The sequence below is a fragment of the Thalassophryne amazonica genome, chromosome 12, assembly GCF_902500255.1.
Source record: "Thalassophryne amazonica chromosome 12, fThaAma1.1, whole genome shotgun sequence".
Taxonomy (NCBI): domain Eukaryota; kingdom Metazoa; phylum Chordata; class Actinopteri; order Batrachoidiformes; family Batrachoididae; genus Thalassophryne; species Thalassophryne amazonica.
The window spans coordinates 64,752,010-64,771,759 of record NC_047114.1 but is presented as its reverse complement, the minus strand read 5'-3'; the positions used below and the strand labels follow the sequence as shown (position 1 = coordinate 64,771,759).

Sequence of the window (19,750 nt, the reverse complement as noted above, 5' to 3'; positions counted from 1 at the left end):
TCTAAACGTGCAGCAGCTCACCGGGCAAATGCCCAAAATCACAGATTATCAGTCCGAGCCTGGCCCAGGACATCATACAAACTAGAACCACCTCTGCATTTTCAGCTGGGTGGAATACAACAATGCAGATTAATTGTCTTGTCTAAGGACACAGTCACCTGAGTGGGATTGGAACCCAGGTCTACATATTGGTTGCTCAGCTCCTTGTTCACTGAGCTACTTTTTAACAAGAGATGCTTGAATTGTGTAATGCCCTGCAAAGTTTTAGGCAATTTAGGAACATGATAAAAACATAGTCGTGGTAAATTGGTACCTCATTGATCATATCCATAAATGTCATATATGTGTCAGTCATAACAAATTTTTGAATATGAAGCAATTTATTAAACGTTCCTATGGCTGTTGGAATGATTTGTGTCAGTTGTCATTCAGATTAGCATAATTACTGTATGTCTGTCATCTTGTTTCCATCACCACAATAGGCACACATTCTTAAGGGCCCCTTCACACATAGTGCGAATTTGGTTGAATTGCGCATTAAGTGCGCATGAAGCAGGAATCGTATGCAAACCATGTAATTTTGTAGCTGCATCCAGCGCCTCGTACACCTGTTGCTACAACTATTTGCGCACACCAGTGGCTGAAAGACAGAGTGTGCTCTTTGCGAACACCTCACAGCAGGTGTCGGCCAAATTCCAGGTGACGAACATCTAACACTGCTCGCATGGCACTTAGAAAATGTGTGGCCATTCGCACTCTTGGCACGACAACACTGTACAGACAATCACTGTTGTACTCACAGTGAAATTTGTCTAAGTGCCCCACAAGTGTGGCATTGGTGTGTGCGCTGAACTGACAGGAGGTGTGGTAGTACGCCGTGGAGATCTGTCAATCTGGACATCCCAGCTGAACAGTACTGTGTTTGGACGGACATGGACTAACAACTGACCACTGTGACGCGCGTGTGTCTGTTTGTTGTTATCAAGTGGACAAAATAAAAACATACATCACTATGGCAACGGGCTACAGCAAGTGAGTGCGCACGTGCACGGTGCGCACATGGACAGGCTATCCCCAGGTTGAAACGGACCATCAGAAGCAGGCGATCTGATTGTCACGTCACCCACGTGAGCTCTTTTCCACATGACGCGGTGTCCTGCAGAGCGTCGTCCACAAGACATGCGTATCGGCAAGACGCACACAGGCTGGCAGGACATGCGCCAGCAGATGTAGACATGAATGAGATGAGCGAACTGCTTCTCATTCATGTGATTTCATGACTGTACGTCAGTGACCATGGATCATCTACAGAGGAACAGATGGATCATATTTATATTTCCCACTTGATGAGAGGGATTTAATACAGTGCAATGTTTTTATATGGTGTGTCATTTTAATTTTTTTTAAATACGTCCATGTGCTTCCTGATATAAGGCAGTGTTCAGCACCTGTCACAGGACAGGTACTGAACACTGCAGCATACAGTCGCAGCATGTATTTTTTTTATTTGCTATTTACAGTATTTTTTTCATCACATCACAGCTGCACAATGTGTAACCACATCGTGCAGCTGGTGGCACCATATTCCCGCGTGCACTAACCGTCACACTAGCATCGTGCACGCCTGCCATCGGCGTGATGTTTCATGGTGTGCTTATACCAGCTGCTCCTGCGGGTGTCGCCCTGGAGTTGTACATATCCGCACTATGTGTGAAGGGGCCTTAAAGCTGTATGGCCTTTCAAATTTCACAGAACTGACAAAATTTAGTTTCTACTGAAATCCAAGCATTATAATGTTGGTTTAATTTTGAAAGGAACTGGCTATTTGCACGACGGTTGTGTCCATAACTCTCATTCCACTATTTGCCCGGCAAGAAGTGTGACATTTTCGCTTTGACGCTGAGCCACGCTCTTTTCGTTGTATGTATGATGAAATCGATTAGTGTACTATACAGAAGACATCTTCAGCTTCAAAAAAAAAAAAAAATCAAAATCGGACAAATATTAAAGGATGCAGTATGTTTGTTTATACAAGTAGTTCCAAGTTTTGCCAGCAGAGTCTTGCCGTACGAATAGTGAAATGAGAGTTATGGACACGGCTGCCGTGCGAATAGGGTCGGCCATTTTGAAATGTGATGCAAAATTACAGCTCATTTTATGAGGAGAACATATTTACCTTGGGGGGAATTCCACAACAAATACTGTATTTTCTTGTGAACGCTGTCTGCAGGAGGAAGCGCACATGTATGTGTGCATGCATGAGGTTTAGGAATTATAGGAAGTTACCTTTGACCTTGCGTACATGGGGTGTGCACGCTTACATCTGTAAGACGTCTTGTAAATCACTTCAGAGGTGTTATCTAGTTAAAAACAATGTTTTTAGATTTAGAAGTGTTCTTAACTTTTACAAAACATATGAGAAATAGGCGGACGACAATGTCTTTTACTGATACCTTCAAAATCCAGGAAAGGTCTGTAATCTATGAGGAGGACCAAAACTGGTAGGATGTTCACTGTTCACATACTAAATTGGATAAAATAATATATATAGAGAGGGACCCAGTATACGTGGTTAGGAGCCGTGAATTTTGCTCCCAAAGCGCCATAGCCCAGGCGCGTGCCTCACCTCGAAGCAGATTAACCACATAAGCCACCCGGCTGGAGTCAGACGCGTACATCACCGGACGCTGTGCAAAGACGAGCAAACACTGCATTAAGAAGTCTGCGCACGTCTCGACACAGCCTCCGTACGGTTCCGGGGGAATTATGTATGCTTCAGGGGATAGTGGGGGGGTTCGTTGAACGACCATTGGAACGTCTATATTCGGCACCAGGACAGCAGGAGGAGGAGTTGCAGCAGTGCCCTGTGCGCGCGCTTCCACCTGTGCGGTGAGAGCCTCCATCCTGCGATTGAGAATAATGTTCTGCTCGGTCATAAGATCCAACCGAGCAGTGAAGGCGGTGAGGATTTGCTGCAACTCACCGACCACGCCTCCCGCTGATGCCTGTGCACCCTGCTCTTCCATTAGCTGTTCAACAGATGGTTGCTGCCCCTCAGAATCCATGACGCTGGCCGAGATATCCTGTTGGGAAAGTGTAGGGACACGGACCCACAACAGGGGGCGTAAAGGAACCGGACAATGGATGAGCCAATAAATAACAATTTACTGTTGTAAATGTGCACAACGGAATACAGACAGAACCAGACACAATTTCCACTGCCACCGGATCTGGAAACACACTGGAGACGCCACGTCCTGAGTCCCCCAGGTGGCCACCGTCTTCAGCTGCCAGATCTGGTACTGCTGGCAGGATACAGAGAAAGCAGCTTGAGGTGAGTGTGTGAAGACACACCCAGTAAACAGTCAGCACACAGAACTATTTCTCTCCAGGTGGGCACGACACCTCCACCTCCAACACAGTAAGAGACTGAGGGCTACTTAGTTTGACGTGCGTCACTCATCACGTTTCCCCAAACTTAGCGTCCCGCTATCAGTAGGCTCCTCAGGAACTCCTGCAACAACTCAGAGAATTACGTGTTTTCTTTAACAGAACAACAACGGCTGAGAGTTTACCTATAGGTAGACAATATCTCGGCAGTGAGGTGGAGATGTTGTCTGGCTTTTATGGGATGGTTGATGATGATGAGTGGTGATGAGTGATGGCTGGTAAGGGTGATGAGTGACAGCTGTCACTCCTGGCTGCTCCTGCGAGGTGGCTGCGCCCTCTCGTGCCTGAAGCCCGCACTTCAGGCAGGGCGCCCTCTGGTGGTGGGCCAGCAGTACCTCCTCTTCAGCGGCCCACACAACAATATATATATATATATATATATATATATATATATATATATATATATATATATATATATATATATATATAAAACATCATGAGGTTTATGTCACAGAAATCCTACTTTACAATCACACTGCAGTCATTGTTAAATTATTTCCTTTTGCATTTATAATAAACACTTGTATTTATTTAGTGTTTATTTTTCTGGTTGAAATAAGATATAAATAATCTACCAGACTTCAAAAAATATACAAGTTTCCATGTTATTTTATTTGTCTAAAAATAAATGTCTGAGGTTCCTTATGTTAAACAAGAAATGATCTAATCTGACATAACAGGTGGTTTTAATACAGATGAAAGGTTTCTAAAGAACCATTTATTGATTTATTTACCTATTTTTATTACAAGTGTTCTAAACTTTTTTTAACAGTAATCAGAAATTTTGAGGTAACAACAACAAAAAAACATTTCCAATGATTTTTCTTCAGAAAACTGCTCTATAAATGAGCAGTCCTGTCACACGTTAATGTTTTGTACAGATCAGTGGTTTCTGCACCAATCGGATTGGTCCAATCCATTTTGTAGAGATCAGTGATTTCTGCCACGAGTCTTCCGTGCTTTGGCCCGACGCGTCGTTCCTATTGGACAATGCCAAGGTACATCACAGCTCAGAGTGTCGAAAGTTGGCACACCTCATCTCAACAGAACACCAGCTCTGTGGTATGCAGGAGATCACTTGACCGAGCGTCTATACGTTCAAATAATAATTTAAAAAAATACTGTCATCACTCTTCACTCTTAGTCAGTCTCTTACAACGGTGCAGCGTAAATACACGAGCTTTCCAGGAGCTTTTTTTTTTTTTACTATTTTTTTTTTGGGGGGGGGGCGACCCCGCCCCCTGTGATAAACTCATCGCCCCCTTAATATATATTTTTTTTCTGGCGCCGGGTCTGACAAAACGGAACCAAATGCACACAAGCGGAAAAAAGTTTTTGTGTCTCCAAAGTGTGTGTGTGAGTGAGAGAGAGAGAGAGAGAGAGGGGGGGTAATGTGTAACCACTGCTAGGATTCACACAGCAGCAAATTAAGGAGCTGAAGTCTGTAGCTATTGCATTTAAAGATTAACAAAAGTAAAGCACAGTTAATTAAGATAAAAGAAACGATTCCAACCTTGTATCAGTAGAAGAGCGGAGAGAAGTCCAGGCGCCGAGGACTCAATCCATTCACAGGGGCGGGAGCGGCCGCCTGCTCTTCCTGCAATCTGATGGGCCACCCTGTATGCTTCTCCATTGTCATTGGCTGTTGGTCATGTCAATCATTGTGCTCGATGTAAGTCTCCGTTGTGTGATCAAACGGAAACAAAACTGAAGCCTCGAATAAGACTGCGCCGTGTATGAAACACTACAGAACTTTTATTTTGACACAAATTCAGTAAGTGGCTCTGCAGCTGCGCCGATTAAATGCTGTAGCTTCACTGATCACGGACTTTCCTCGTGTTGACAGCAGCGCACGGTTCGACAACACTATATTTCCACAATCTCTATAAATATGGGAGGGCCGGCCCACGCACGTCTAAACGTGCAGCAGCTCACCGGGCAAATGCCCAAAATCACAGATTATCAGTCCGAGCCTGGCCCAGGACATCATACAAACTAGAACCACCTCTGCATTTTCAGCTGGGTGGAATACAACAATGCAGATTAATTGTCTTGTCTAAGGACACAGTCACCTGAGTGGGATTGGAACCCAGGTCTACATATTGGTTGCTCAGCTCCTTGTTCACTGAGCTACTTTTTAACAAGAGATGCTTGAATTGTGTAATGCCCTGCAAAGTTTTAGGCAATTTAGGAACATGATAAAAACATAGTCGTGGTAAATTGGTACCTCATTGATCATATCCATAAATGTCATATATGTGTCAGTCATAACAAATTTTTGAATATGAAGCAATTTATTAAACGTTCCTATGGCTGTTGGAATGATTTGTGTCAGTTGTCATTCAGATTAGCATAATTACTGTATGTCTGTCATCTTGTTTCCATCACCACAATAGGCACACATTCTTAAGGGCCCCTTCACACATAGTGCGAATTTGGTTGAATTGCGCATTAAGTGCGCATGAAGCAGGAATCGTATGCAAACCATGTAATTTTGTAGCTGCATCCAGCGCCTCGTACACCTGTTGCTACAACTATTTGCGCACACCAGTGGCTGAAAGACAGAGTGTGCTCTTTGCGAACACCTCACAGCAGGTGTCGGCCAAATTCCAGGTGACGAACATCTAACACTGCTCGCATGGCACTTAGAAAATGTGTGGCCATTCGCACTCTTGGCACGACAACACTGTACAGACAATCACTGTTGTACTCACAGTGAAATTTGTCTAAGTGCCCCACAAGTGTGGCATTGGTGTGTGCGCTGAACTGACAGGAGGTGTGGTAGTACGCCGTGGAGATCTGTCAATCTGGACATCCCAGCTGAACAGTACTGTGTTTGGACGGACATGGACTACCAACTGACCACTGTGACGCGCGTGTGTCTGTTTGTTGTTATCAAGTGGACAAAATAAAAACATACATCACTATGGCAACGGGCTACAGCAAGTGAGTGCGCACGTGCACGGTGCGCACATGGACAGGCTATCCCCAGGTTGAAACGGACCATCAGAAGCAGGCAATCTGATTGTCACGTCACCCACGTGAGCTCTTTTCCACATGACGCGGTGTCCTGCAGAGCGTCGTCCACAAGACATGCGTATCGGCAAGACGCACACAGGCTGGCAGGACATGCGCCAGCAGATGTAGACATGAATGAGATGAGCGAACTGCTTCTCATTCATGTGATTTCATGACTGTACGTCAGTGACCATGGATCATCTACAGAGGAACAGATGGATCATATTTATATTTCCCACTTGATGAGAGGGATTTAATACAGTGCAATGTTTTTATATGGTGTGTCATTTAAATTTTTTTTAAATACGTCCATGTGCTTCCTGATATAAGGCAGTGTTCAGCACCTGTCACAGGACAGGTACTGAACACTGCAGCATACAGTCGCAGCATGTATTTTTTTTATTTGCTATTTACAGTATTTTTTTCATCACATCACAGCTGCACAATGTGTAACCACATCGTGCAGCTGGTGGCACCATATTCCCGCGTGCACTAACCGTCACACTAGCATCGTGCACGCCTGCCATCGGCGTGATGTTTCATGGTGTGCTTATACCAGCTGCTCCTGCGGGTGTCGCCCTGGAGTTGTACATATCCGCACTATGTGTGAAGGGGCCTTAAAGCTGTATGGCCTTTCAAATTTCACAGAACTGACAAAATTTAGTTTCTACTGAAATCCAAGCATTATAATGTTGGTTTAATTTTGAAAGGAACTGGCTATTTGCACGACGGTTGTGTCCATAACTCTCATTCCACTATTTGCCCGGCAAGAAGTGTGACATTTTCGCTTTGACGCTGAGCCACGCTCTTTTCGTTGTATGTATGATGAAATCGATTAGTGTACTATACAGAAGACATCTTCAGCTTCAAAAAAAAAAAAAAATCAAAATCGGACAAATATTAAAGGATGCAGTATGTTTGTTTATACAAGTAGTTCCAAGTTTTGCCAGCAGAGTCTTGCCGTACGAATAGTGAAATGAGAGTTATGGACACGGCTGCCGTGCGAATAGGGTCGGCCATTTTGAAATGTGATGCAAAATTACAGCTCATTTTATGAGGAGAACATATTTACCTTGGGGGGAATTCCACAACAAATACTGTATTTTCTTGTGAACGCTGTCTGCAGGAGGAAGCGCACATGTATGTGTGCATGCATGAGGTTTAGGAATTATAGGAAGTTACCTTTGACCTTGCGTACATGGGGTGTGCACGCTTACATCTGTAAGACGTCTTGTAAATCACTTCAGAGGTGTTATCTAGTTAAAAACAATGTTTTTAGATTTAGAAGTGTTCTTAACTTTTACAAAACATATGAGAAATAGGCGGACGACAATGTCTTTTACTGATACCTTCAAAATCCAGGAAAGGTCTGTAATCTATGAGGAGGACCAAAACTGGTAGGATGTTCACTGTTCACATACTAAATTGGATAAAATAATATATATATTTTCAGAGCTTTTGTTAAAAAAAGAGAGAGACAAGTATCTCTTTTTTTCCACACAGACAAGTGTAATTGCTGACAAATCATTAATTTTTGCCGGCCTACTACTATAAAGATGAATGTTTTTGTTCACATGTGACCAGTGAGACTATCCTGGCATTGCAGTTAGAGGTGTGCAGGCTGAAGAAGAACCTGGCGGAAAGCCTAATCCAGCTGCCACACCTCTCACAGAAAATGGATTACCTCACCGCCAAATTCAGACAAGATCGCCGGGAACGGAGGTCCAAAACCAGAAACAGAATCCACCACAGATCTACCTCTAACAGGTAGTGATCAAACTTCACTGAGTGCTTCCACATCGAAAGATAAAAAGTGCTGTTAAGAGTTTACTCTGCCATTTTATTAGGTACATTATAAAACTGTTTTTAACAGTCAGTAAAGCTTTTTCCTACTCTTATGATAGAGGCTATTAAATCCTACGTCAAACCATAGCGTTTTACGGTAAAGCTCATCGGTTCAGTTGTTGGACAGCTCAAGTATGAATATGTTTGTGTTATATGAGCAATAATGTTTGCAAGCCACACTTATGAACCAGGTTAATCTCTAATTACACCAGCCAACCTTTAGTGTGTGGAAGCCATTGATTAACATATAGACTGTGGGCCATTTCAGTGCCACTCTGGCAGGAATGGAGGACTGGATCTCTTCAGACATGGACCACAGCAAGAGCAAAGGTACACAAGAAGCACAGACAAACAGTCCTCTTTTGTATGCATCGCTGTTATTACATCTGAGTGCAATCATTTCTTAATTTTCTCTCCAGGGCCACAGAGGTCTGACACCAGCTGCTCGGAGATAATGCTGCAGTTATACAGTCCACCTGGAGGGGGCAGGAGAAGCAGTGGCACTTTATGTTGCTCTGAACCAGAGTCGTTTGATAACCTTCAGAGGTCACTGAACTCAGGCAGAGGTCAGAGAATGGAGTATTATTACCAAATGTAGGTTTTATTTTATACTTACATAGGGATATTATGTCCACACTGGATAGTATGTAGTTCATAGACAGTTAGTGTCCAATTTAAATACATTTTATGATAAGTAGACACCACATACTGATGTTTTTGTTGAACATCTAGAACGTCTTTCAGCTGCTCCCTTTAGGGGTCGCCACAGCAGATCAGTCGTTTCCATCTCACCCTGTCCTCTGTATCTTCTTCTGTCACACCAACCACCTGCATGTCCTCCCTCAGCACATCCATAAACCTCTTCTTTGGCCTCCCTCTTCTCCTCCCGCCTGGTGACTGCATCCTCGGCATCCTTCTCCCTATATACCCTGCATCCCTCCTCTGCACATGTCCACAACATCTCAACCTCGCCATTCTGGCTTTGTCTCCAAACTGTCCCACCTGAGCTGTCCCTCTGATATGTTCATTCCTAATCCTGTCTAAGTTCATCTGTCCCAAAGAGAATTGCAACATCTTCAGCTCTGCCACCTATCTCACTACTGTCTTGTAAACTTTCCCCTTCACTCTTGCAGATATTCTTCAGTCACAAATCACTCCTGCCACCTTTCTCCATCCACTCCACCCTGCCTGTACTCTCTGCTTCACCTCTCTACCACACTTTCCATTACTTTGGACAGTTGACCCCAGATATTTAAACTCACCTACTTTCACCACTTCTACTCTTTGTAACCACACTATTCCACTGGGCTCCCACTCATTCACACACATGTACTCAGTCTTGCTCCAACTGACTTTCAGCGTATCTCCACCTCTCAAGGCCAGACTCAGCCTGCTCTCTACTCTCACTACACATCACAATGTCATCAAACACCACAGTCCATGGAGACTCCTGTCTGATGTCATCCACCAACCTGTCCATCACCACTGTGAACAAGAAAGGACTCAGAACTGATCCTTGGTGTAATCTCACCTCCACCTTGAATGAATCTGTCATTCCTACTCCGCATCTCATCGCTGTCACACGATCTTTGTACAACTGCCTTTCCACTCTTCATCCTCTTCACTTCATTCTTACTAATGTCTTGCAATTTATTCATTTAGTCTGTTCAGATCATCCAGCTTTTTCTCTCTTTCATTTTCTTCATTCATGAGCTCCTCAAAATATTTCTGCTGACACCCTGTTGGGCAACAGCACTGGTGGCGGTCGTTGAACATCTACAACTTTAATACATTAAATTAAAATATTTTGGGTTTACTGCAGTTGGGGAAACAGTCAGATTTCAGCTGAATTTCCAATTGGTTGCTGACCATGTTCTGGGTGTGTACTCTCCATAAAAATTACGATGAATTCTTATTATCATCGTCATCATTGTACTCCCAATTGAAAATCACAGCCACACTACTGTTAGACATAATGATATAATAAAATAAGGAGTTTGTATTATTCAGGTTCATGACACATTCTTTCCTGCGTTTCCATGACCACGGCAGCAGTGGACAACTTTTACTCCAAGGAGACAAGACTTCTTCCGTCCTCTCCATCTCTCCAGAACTCCCTCCTGCAGCTGTACTGTGGCTCCCCCTGCAGCCTGTCTGCTAGGTAGCCAGATGTCTGTAACACAGACGCAGCAATAGCATGCACATATTTATCACCACCCTTACACACACACTTGATAAATGATGTGCCTTTAAAGTGTAACAACTGTTCTCAATGCATGTTCTCACACAAACCCAGCTTTAAAGCGAAGGAGCCACTGCTGCAGTCTGCATCACATCAGCAGAGGCGCTGCACCAAGTTGAACACAACACTTCTTCCCGGCAGCGTGGACGTGCAGGGAACACAATCCCCGGGCTCTGTGGCCTGCAAGGCTGGTAGAAGGACAGGAAGACACAGCCAGAAATGTAAGGTGAGTGGCTTCCACAGGCAGTGCTGCTGCATATGCCCATGTGTCAGGTTTTCTGTGACATACACAGTTCAGTCCTTATGCTGCATTTACACATAGGCAAGACGCGTTACGAATGTCATATTTGCGTCATTCTTGGCACATTCCTGACATTCTTAATGTGACTTAACATATCTGAATAGGTTTCTTAATAGTGCGTGTTGGTGTGTGATATTCGTGATTTTCGTGGAGCATGTTTTTGACTGTCAAAAAAAATCTTCCACGAATGTCATGCACCTCATTTCGCCTCTTGTTGTGGAGGTCGCAACTGAGCGTATTGATCTGTCTTGATTAGTGGTGATCCTTAATGGAGCGTGACAGCGTTCTTCTCTGACGTGCGCACAATTAAACCCTGCTGCACCGCATTCAGTTTCATTGCTGCAGTATGCTGAAGGGCAGTGACACCAAGTCAGCTAAAAGTCTCGTTCCAATGCTTCTCAGTGCGCTCCTGCAGGTGTTTCACCTGCTGCATGTGCCTGATGTTTGGGAAAACGAGCAAGATGAGAGCCGCGTGGAGCCACATATTTGGCTCTCTCCATCTCCTCCTCCTCTCTGTGCCACTCCATGGCACAGAGCCCAACTAAGCATGCAATCACAAAGTTCTTCTGCTGTAGCTGTTGAGGAGCAAACTGGAGTGATCTGAATTGTTCAGCAACTGACAGTTGAATGAATATGGGTGTGTGTATGGAGACAGTTCACCTCATTCACAACATGACAGAACTTAACAATGCACAACAGCGCGCAACAACGCGGAACATTATTCTTGACAGTGCGTAATGGTTCCTGATAATTCTTCAGCAACACGTGCCATTAATCATAACACGTGGTAACAGGTTGCAGCAGTTCCTGAGGACAATTGACGCCTCTGCCTCAAATCACCACATTCGTGATCAGCGGCCAAGAATGTATACTTCGTTGCATTTGTGATGTGCCGTCGTTATGTGTAAACGCAGCTTCTCATACATCAAACAGGATGACTGAAAGATGAGCTGATTTTCACAAAACTGATGAAAAGATAACTGGGACCTGTACTGAGTAATTTTAAAGTTTTAAGCACCCCGCTTTTGTGTAAATTTTTTTATTATTATTATTTTTTAATGGTTAGTAAAACATCAAATTAGAAACTTACAAATGTTAATTTAAAAAACGTACAGATATATTTTGTGTGTTTCAAGTATGTTAATTATTTCAAATGTGATGTATTTCATTAAAGTCTATCCTAAAACATATGTAGACCTACATAAAAGGAAGTAAGTCACTTCAGCTTCTCTGTTGTTTCACTCGGGGTCACCACAGCAGATCCAAGGCGGCTCTGCATGTTGATTTGGCACAAGTTTTACACTGGATGCCCTTCATAGTGCAACTCCAAATTGCATGGACAAAGCCTTGAACCGGGAACTTCTGCTCTGGAAAAAAGTGCATCACCCCTTGACCTAGACCTACATAAAAGTAAATGACAAATAAATTGACATTATTTGTTTTTAATTCAAATGAAGCATCCACACTACACAACCTGAATAATAGTAACATTTCTTTAGAATTTGCTGTGTAATGTACTCTTGCACATCTCATTGGAAAGTTGTGACATTTTCTCAAGGAGGAAGAACTGAACAGGACTCTAGATCGGGCCATTGAGATGGCCCACAGCTTGAAGAGAGCCACTGACTGCATGGTGATGAGACTGTCAGCTGATCTGGACAGAACAAAAGTGCCCAAGAAACCCCACAACATGCAGCCACTAGTGGGCAGGAAAAACCACACTGTTTAACACCCACTGATCAGCGTTCAACCTGAATGTCAACCTGCTGTGATGCATGATGCCTGCAGTCTGCAGAACAACAGCACACTTCAACAGTAACATACATTCATACATATAACTGATGTTGAAATCAATCTGTGATTCGTTAGTTTTTTGTATTGACCCTCAAAACTGTAAAAAAAACTAAAGATTAAGACTTGTGCAGGAAGTAAAGCTTTTGAATTGCAAAACCAATATTAATATATTTTCTGATGGCGCAATTATTTATTTATTTATTTTTCATATAATTTGATGTCAGTCCACCTGTTTCTTTTATTATCTTGTGACTCACGTTTTTTCTCACCAGTGTGGAAAATCCTTTATGAAATCAGTGTGTAGAAAATTGCAATTATTATTACTATACATATTGTCTGACATTGTGTGTTTTCAGTTCACAATAAAACTGTCCCATGATTCACCAGTGAAGTGCTGAAATGTGTTACAAAACCTGTAATAAACATCAATTCGATATGTCCACTGTAGTATTAAATCAATGGAAAAATCAGATCATTATAGTGTTTTTCCAATACAATAGTGAGGCCCCGATCTGCTGTGATTATTGTACAGTGCATCCAGAAAGTATTCACAGAACTTTTTCCACATTTTTTGTTACAGCCTTATTCCATAATGGATGAAATAAATTTTTTTGTCCTTAGAATTCTACACACAACACCCCATAATGCGGAAAATGTTTTTGAGATTTAAAAAATAACTAAGAAGTCACATGTACATAAGTATTCATCGTTTTTGCCATGAAGCCAGGTACATCATGTTTCCACTGATCATCCTTGAGATGTTTCTTCAGCTTAATTGGAGTCCACCTGGGGTAAATTCAGTTGATTGGACATGATTTGGAAAGGTACACACCTGTCTACATATAAGGTCCCACAGTTGACAGTGTATGTCAGAGCACAAACCAAGCATGAAGTCAAAGAAATTATCTGTAGACCTCAGAGACAGGATTATCTTGAGGCACAAATCTGGGGAAGGGTACAGAAACATTTATGCTGTTTTGAAGGTCCCAACAAGCAAAATGGCCTCCATCATCCATAAATGGAAGAAGTTTGGATCCTCCAGGACTATTCCTAGAGCTGGCCGCCTGTCTGAACTGAGCGACTGGGGGAGAAGGGCCTTAGGCAGCGAGGTGACCAAGAATCTGATGGTCACTCTGTCAGAGCTCCAGCATTCCTCTGTGGAGAGAGAACCTTCCAGAAGGACAACCATCTCTGCAGCAATCCATCAATCAGGTGTGTATGATAGAGTGGCCAGTCGGAAGCCACTCCTTAGTAAAAGGCACATGGCAGCCCACCTGGAGTTTGCCAAAAGGCACCAGAAGGACTCTCAGACCATGAGAAACAAAATTCTCTGGTCTGATGAGACAAAGATTAAACTCTTTGGCATGAATGTCACGCATCATGTTTTGAGGAAACCAGGCACCATCCTACAGTGAAGCATGATGGTGGCAGCATCATGCTGTGGGGATGTTTTTCAGCAGCAGGAACTGGGAGACTACAACCCCTGGCAATAATTATGGAATCACCGGCCTCGGAGGATGTTCATTCAGTTGTTTAGTTTTGTAGAAAAAAGCAGATCACAGACATGACACAAAACTAAAGTCATTTAAAATGGCAACTTTCTGGCTTTAAGAAACACTATAAGAAATAAAGAAAAAAAAATTGTGGCAGTCAGTAACGATTATTTTTTTAGACCAAGCAGAGGGAAAAAAATATGGTCTCACTCAATTCTGAGGAATAAATTATGGAATCACCCTGTAAATTTTCATCCCCAAAACTAACACCTGCATCAAATCAGATCTGCTCGTTAGTCTGCATCTAAAAAGGAGTGATCACACGTTGGAGAGCTGTTGCACCAAGTGGACTGACATGAATCATGGCTCCAACACGAGAGATGTCAATTGAAACAAAGGAGAGGATTATCAAACTCTTAAAAGAGGGTAAATCATCACGCAATGTTGCAAAAGATGTTGGTTGTTCACAGTCAGCTGTGTCTAAACTCTGGACCAAATACAAACAACATGGGAAGGTTGTTAAAGGCAAACATACTGGTAGACCAAGGAAGACATCAAAGCGTCAAGACAGAAAACTTAAAGCAATATGTCTCAAAAATGCACAACAAAACAAATTCCATAATTTTTGCCAGGGGTTGTAGTCAGGATTGAGTGAAAGATGAATGCAGCAATGTACAGAGACATCCTGGATGAAAACCTGCTCCAGAGTGCTCTTGACCTCTGACTGGAGTGACAGTTCATCTTTCAGCAGGACAATGACCCTAAGCACACAGCCAAGATATCAAAGGAGTGGCTTCAGGACAACTCTATGAATGTCCTTGAGTGACCCAACCAGAGCCCAGACCTGAATCCAACTGAACATCTCTGGAATGATCTGAAAATGGCTGTGCACCGAAACTCCCCATCCAATCTGATGGAGCTTGACAGGTGCTGCAACGAGGAATGGGCAAAACTGCCCAAAGATAGGTGCACCAAGATTGTGGCATCATATTCAAGAAGACTTGAGGCTGTAATTGCTGCCAAAGGTGCATCAACTAAGAAATTAAATTTATCCATTTTGAAATAAGGCTGTAACATAAAATGTGGGAAAGGTGAAGCGCTGTGAATACATTCTACTAGATGCATTGTATGTGATCAAATAAAAAGTCATAATGAGTTGACCTTTCTTAAAGGTCAATAGATGAAGTAGTGAACAATAATGGCTCACTACATGTACGAGGTAACATCTGTGTTACCGGCTGACCATAATCTATCCAATAAACACACACAAAAAGCCACAGGCAAAAGAAGATAAAGTAATCAAGCTAGGTCAGATTTGCGATATTACGTTTCAGAAAAAAACCCTTTCTGTCCTTTCAAATGAGTATCAATTTTTGTCCTTGTAGCGATTAATCTCATTTGATGCCACTGATCGCTGCTGGCCTGTGGGTAGTTTCTGTTGGATGGCTTTTGTGCACCTGTTACTGGTACTGTCATAGCCCACCTGTGCGTCGCTCCATTTAGTTTTGTTCGGAGTGATCACATTTCGATGTTGCTCTAAAGGGGTATCGGGGAAATGCATTACACAATGTGTCCAAACATTCCTGGGCAGATGATGTGTTCAGTGTTTGCTCACCTGCAGGTCATCAGTGGAGCAGATTTGACATAGTCAAGAAATTGGTGCAGTTAGTACCACAGTTAGTAGTTCATATATGCCTCACAGGTCACAGACCCCACAGCGAGTACACAGTGTGCATGATTCCTTTATGGTTCGTGACCTATTTCAATACCTGAAATCATCATCAGTAATAATCATGACTGAGCTGACGAAAACACCAAGGTGACTGCTTCTGTTTAGGCATATTAGCTGCTCTTCTGAATTGCTCACACAAAATCTAAAACAAGTACAATTAGTATGATTACCTCCTACGCTTAGCAGTTTGGAGCACCACCTTTAGCAAGAACTTCAACGTCAAGAATCTTCCAATAACTTCACATCAGTTTTTGTTTCACTATGGATGTATACTGGCTGTTTGCAGAATTGCTTTAATTCATGTTTGCGAGGCGAGAGGCAGTACTTTGAGTAAGACACACAACAGAGTCTTAATTTTCTTTGAAACATTCATGTTGTCTTTTATGTGATAGCTTCATATCATGGCGAAAAGATCTGATATTCTCCTTTAAAGATTTCAACCTTTGTAGTTCTGTCACTTATGGCGAGTTCATCAATTCTCCCCATGTGATGGCTGCACCTGACTTGCTGTGATGTTCTTATTGTTAAAAGCTGTGTTTATGCTACACCACATGTGATGGAACCTACAATTCCTAAAACTTTCACTTTGGCTAATTAGTTCACAAAACATTATTCAAAAAATTTTGGAGTTGATAGTGGAATGAAGGACCTTCATTAAGGCGAGCGAGTTCTGCTGTTCTGTTGAGGTTCTTTTGTGACGCCTCTGTTGTTGGGTTGTTGATGTTGTCTTGGTTGAAATTACAGCACTTTTCTGAGTTTTATTGGTGGAGTAGATAACATCAATTTTACAGCAGTATCATGCATTTGATGGTACAAGAACCAAATATGGTATGATGATTCCCAAGGCAGTACTTACCAAATCTGGTCAGTTGGCCACCAAAATGGCAGCCGTTTTCCGAAATGGACACCAAAATGATGTACTGAAATTACTTTTTGCATAAAAATGCTCCTATCACAATGGATCAGTTTACAGCATCAGTGAAATTCAAGATGGGGACTAATTTCAAGATGGCATCAAATTGGTCCCAAAATTACCCCCCACTGCAGAAAAATGTTTGTTGTTACTTATTTGATTTGTGTGATCCTGGTGTCAATTTGAAGGTTTTCAGGCAGGCCAGATTTAATTTTTCATATTCCAACAACAATATGACACTCTTAGTGGCATAAATTTGTCCACATTGACTGCAGATATTAAAAATAACAACACAATATATTCAACACTTAACACCTGTTAATAAACCAACATATACAGCAGTTTCAAGACATGAACACTCAAATCATGTGCTGGGTGGAAACCGTTAATGTAATAAACGTCAATCTAATTTGGCACATAAGCAAAATAAAACAATAAGTACAATAAATAACAAATAAAATAATATAATAGAACAAAATGGGGGCAGCACAGTGGCTTTAGTGGTTAGCACTGTTGCCTCACAGCGAGAAGGTCATGGGATCGATTCCCACCTGTGGCCTTTCTGTGTGGAGTTTGCGTGTTCTCCCTGTGTTTCTGTGGGCTCTCTCTGGGTGCCCCGGCTTCCTCCCACATCCAAAGACACACAGGTCAGGTGGATTGGCTCCACCTGACCCTTTCAAAACCACATGAGGAGAATGAGCATGCTTGGCGAAACCACAATGGTGGATGAAACCCCTGCAGATAATTTGGAAACCCCATCAAGGTCGGTTGTGTGCTGGTGTTGCCGACTGAACGGTCCCCCCTAAAAATCAGCCCCCCTGCCTTCACTGCGCATGCGTCATTTCGGAGTGTTAGCAGCAATTCATCAATTATAGCCTCGTTTTTGCTTAAAACTGCACTCCAGTCATCATCTTTCTCAGCGACAGATATCTGAAGCTTTTGTACAACAATCATTTCCACATAAATTCAGCATTATTTCATCATAAAAGACAGGGGAGCGATCAGAGCGCAGCAGCAGCACATCTGAGACTGACTCTGAATCTGACTCTCTACACCCAACACGATCAAACGGAATAATTATTAACCATCAGATGACAACGTAAAACCTCTTAAATCATTCTAACGTCAGTTTTAAGCAGAAATGAGGCGGTTTTAAGTAGAAACAAGGCGATAATCGGTGAATCACTACTGACGCTCCGAAATGATGCATGCGCAGTGAAGGCAGGGGGGCTGATTTTTAGGGGGGACCATGTGGTCGGCGACACCGATCTCCATGTGAAGGGGAACGCATGTTTTGGCACACATAATACTGTCAGCTCAACTTTCACAATGCTACACACAATGTTTTAAAATTACCAGTGTTGAAAAAAGTGATCTTATTCTTTATATTCACCATTTCAGTATGGCACAAAAACAAACACAGAACATGATTTACTCCTCCCTGGTGATCACAGGAACACGTTTCAATTAAGTTATAAACCCCACCCCATAAAACACCAGCTTTTTGTTTTCGCACTGCCACCTGTCAGCCCCAGAGGCTTTTCCATCCTTTGAGATCTTCCGAGTTTCCTTTTATCTGTCCCATTGAAGGTCTTCTTAGTGTTGTTTTTTTTGCTTCTCCACTGCTTTAGGGGATGTCATCCTCTTGTGTGAGCTCAATGAAAACCTGTCATGATTTCAGATTATTCATGGTAACGTGTTTAACTTTGAATGCTGAACAAGTTTAACAGAACAGAAAAACAAAATAAAAAGAAAAGTTGCATTCATTAAAAAAAAATCTAAAAGCCACTTTAGAGAAAAATATCTAAAAGCTGCTTCAGACAGTCTAAACGCATATGCATTTGATGGCATGTTAAAAAAAAAAAATCTCATTACATTTATTAGTATCAATATTTCCACATTCATTTATGAAGTGAAATGACAGAGTTTTTAACTGCAGTGGGGAGCTGAATAAATATTTAACTAATTGCTCTAAGGACATTATTTTTAAAAAATTGAAGTTCTGAGAGTTGGATTTAAGTCTTTGAGTAGTAATAAATGAATCATGGCACAAAATTATCACTTTCAATGTGTATCTGATGTTGGAAATGTATGGTAGGAGTTGGATGGCCAATAGACCTGGGCACGATTCCCAGTCATACAATGGGTGTGCGTCCTTGGACAAGACCCTTCTTCTGCATTATCTCAGTGCACCCAGCTGTAATAAGTACTGACCTTGGCTGGAGAATTAGCCTGTGATGGAATGTTGTTCTCTTCAGGGGAGTCGTAGACTCTCATCTGCTTCATGCTATGGAATCCGGAGATAAGCACGGACACCAATGGCCCTCAGGGCTTACATAGGACTTCTTCCTCTTCTGATGATGAAGGATGAAAGAGTTATTTATATACAGAACTATTTGGTGACATGAGAAATCCGATGCCGTCCCTGTGTTTTGAACTCTTTTCAGGTGATTATCTCTTTTATGCAAAGTTGAATTTAATCAGGTTTCTCCTTTGGCTTTTACTCACAAAAGAGACTAAACCATATCTGGTCCTTTGGGAACAACCCAGTCCATCTTCATAATACCGCGTCCAACACCAAGACGTCAGAGGATAGAAAGCCACTATTTCAGTGTTGTTGTTTAACAGCATGGATTTTTGTTAAAGCCTCTTTAGTTTGTTACGGTAAAAGTCCCTGTGGAATAACTTACTGTACAAGGTACAAGATTACAATTACAAATATAACTGAAGTTCTTTTAAATGCAGCCTATCCCAGCATCCCGCCTCACGCCCTATGAATGCTGGGAGTACTAACATATTAAGTAATATTCACATTTTTTATATAATAGTAATATTTTTATTTTTATAGCACGTGCTGAACATAAATGTCAAAACACAAACATTAAATATTTAACATCCATAAAATAGAGTCTAAACACATAACTGCAGGAGAATGAAGGTCTATGTCTTTACGTTCTTGGTG

At 42.2% G+C, this 19,750-nt stretch overlaps 1 protein-coding gene across 1 annotated transcript in view; it reads left to right on the top strand.

Moving 5' to 3' along the window:
• The window catches only part of LOC117521258, a 39,924-nt gene extending 27,227 nt beyond the window's left edge, over nucleotides 1-12,697 (top strand). Inside the window, exons 16-21 of the mRNA XM_034182588.1 lie at nucleotides 8,053-8,235; nucleotides 8,582-8,643; nucleotides 8,733-8,879; nucleotides 10,330-10,474; nucleotides 10,610-10,781; nucleotides 12,415-12,697. Of these exons, the coding sequence (XP_034038479.1) occupies nucleotides 8,053-8,235; nucleotides 8,582-8,643; nucleotides 8,733-8,879; nucleotides 10,330-10,474; nucleotides 10,610-10,781; nucleotides 12,415-12,585 (880 nt within the window). The 3' untranslated portion in view covers nucleotides 12,586-12,697. The remainder of the gene's footprint in view (nucleotides 1-8,052; nucleotides 8,236-8,581; nucleotides 8,644-8,732; nucleotides 8,880-10,329; nucleotides 10,475-10,609; nucleotides 10,782-12,414) is intronic.
• The last annotated feature ends 7,053 nt before the right edge of the window (nucleotides 12,698-19,750 follow it).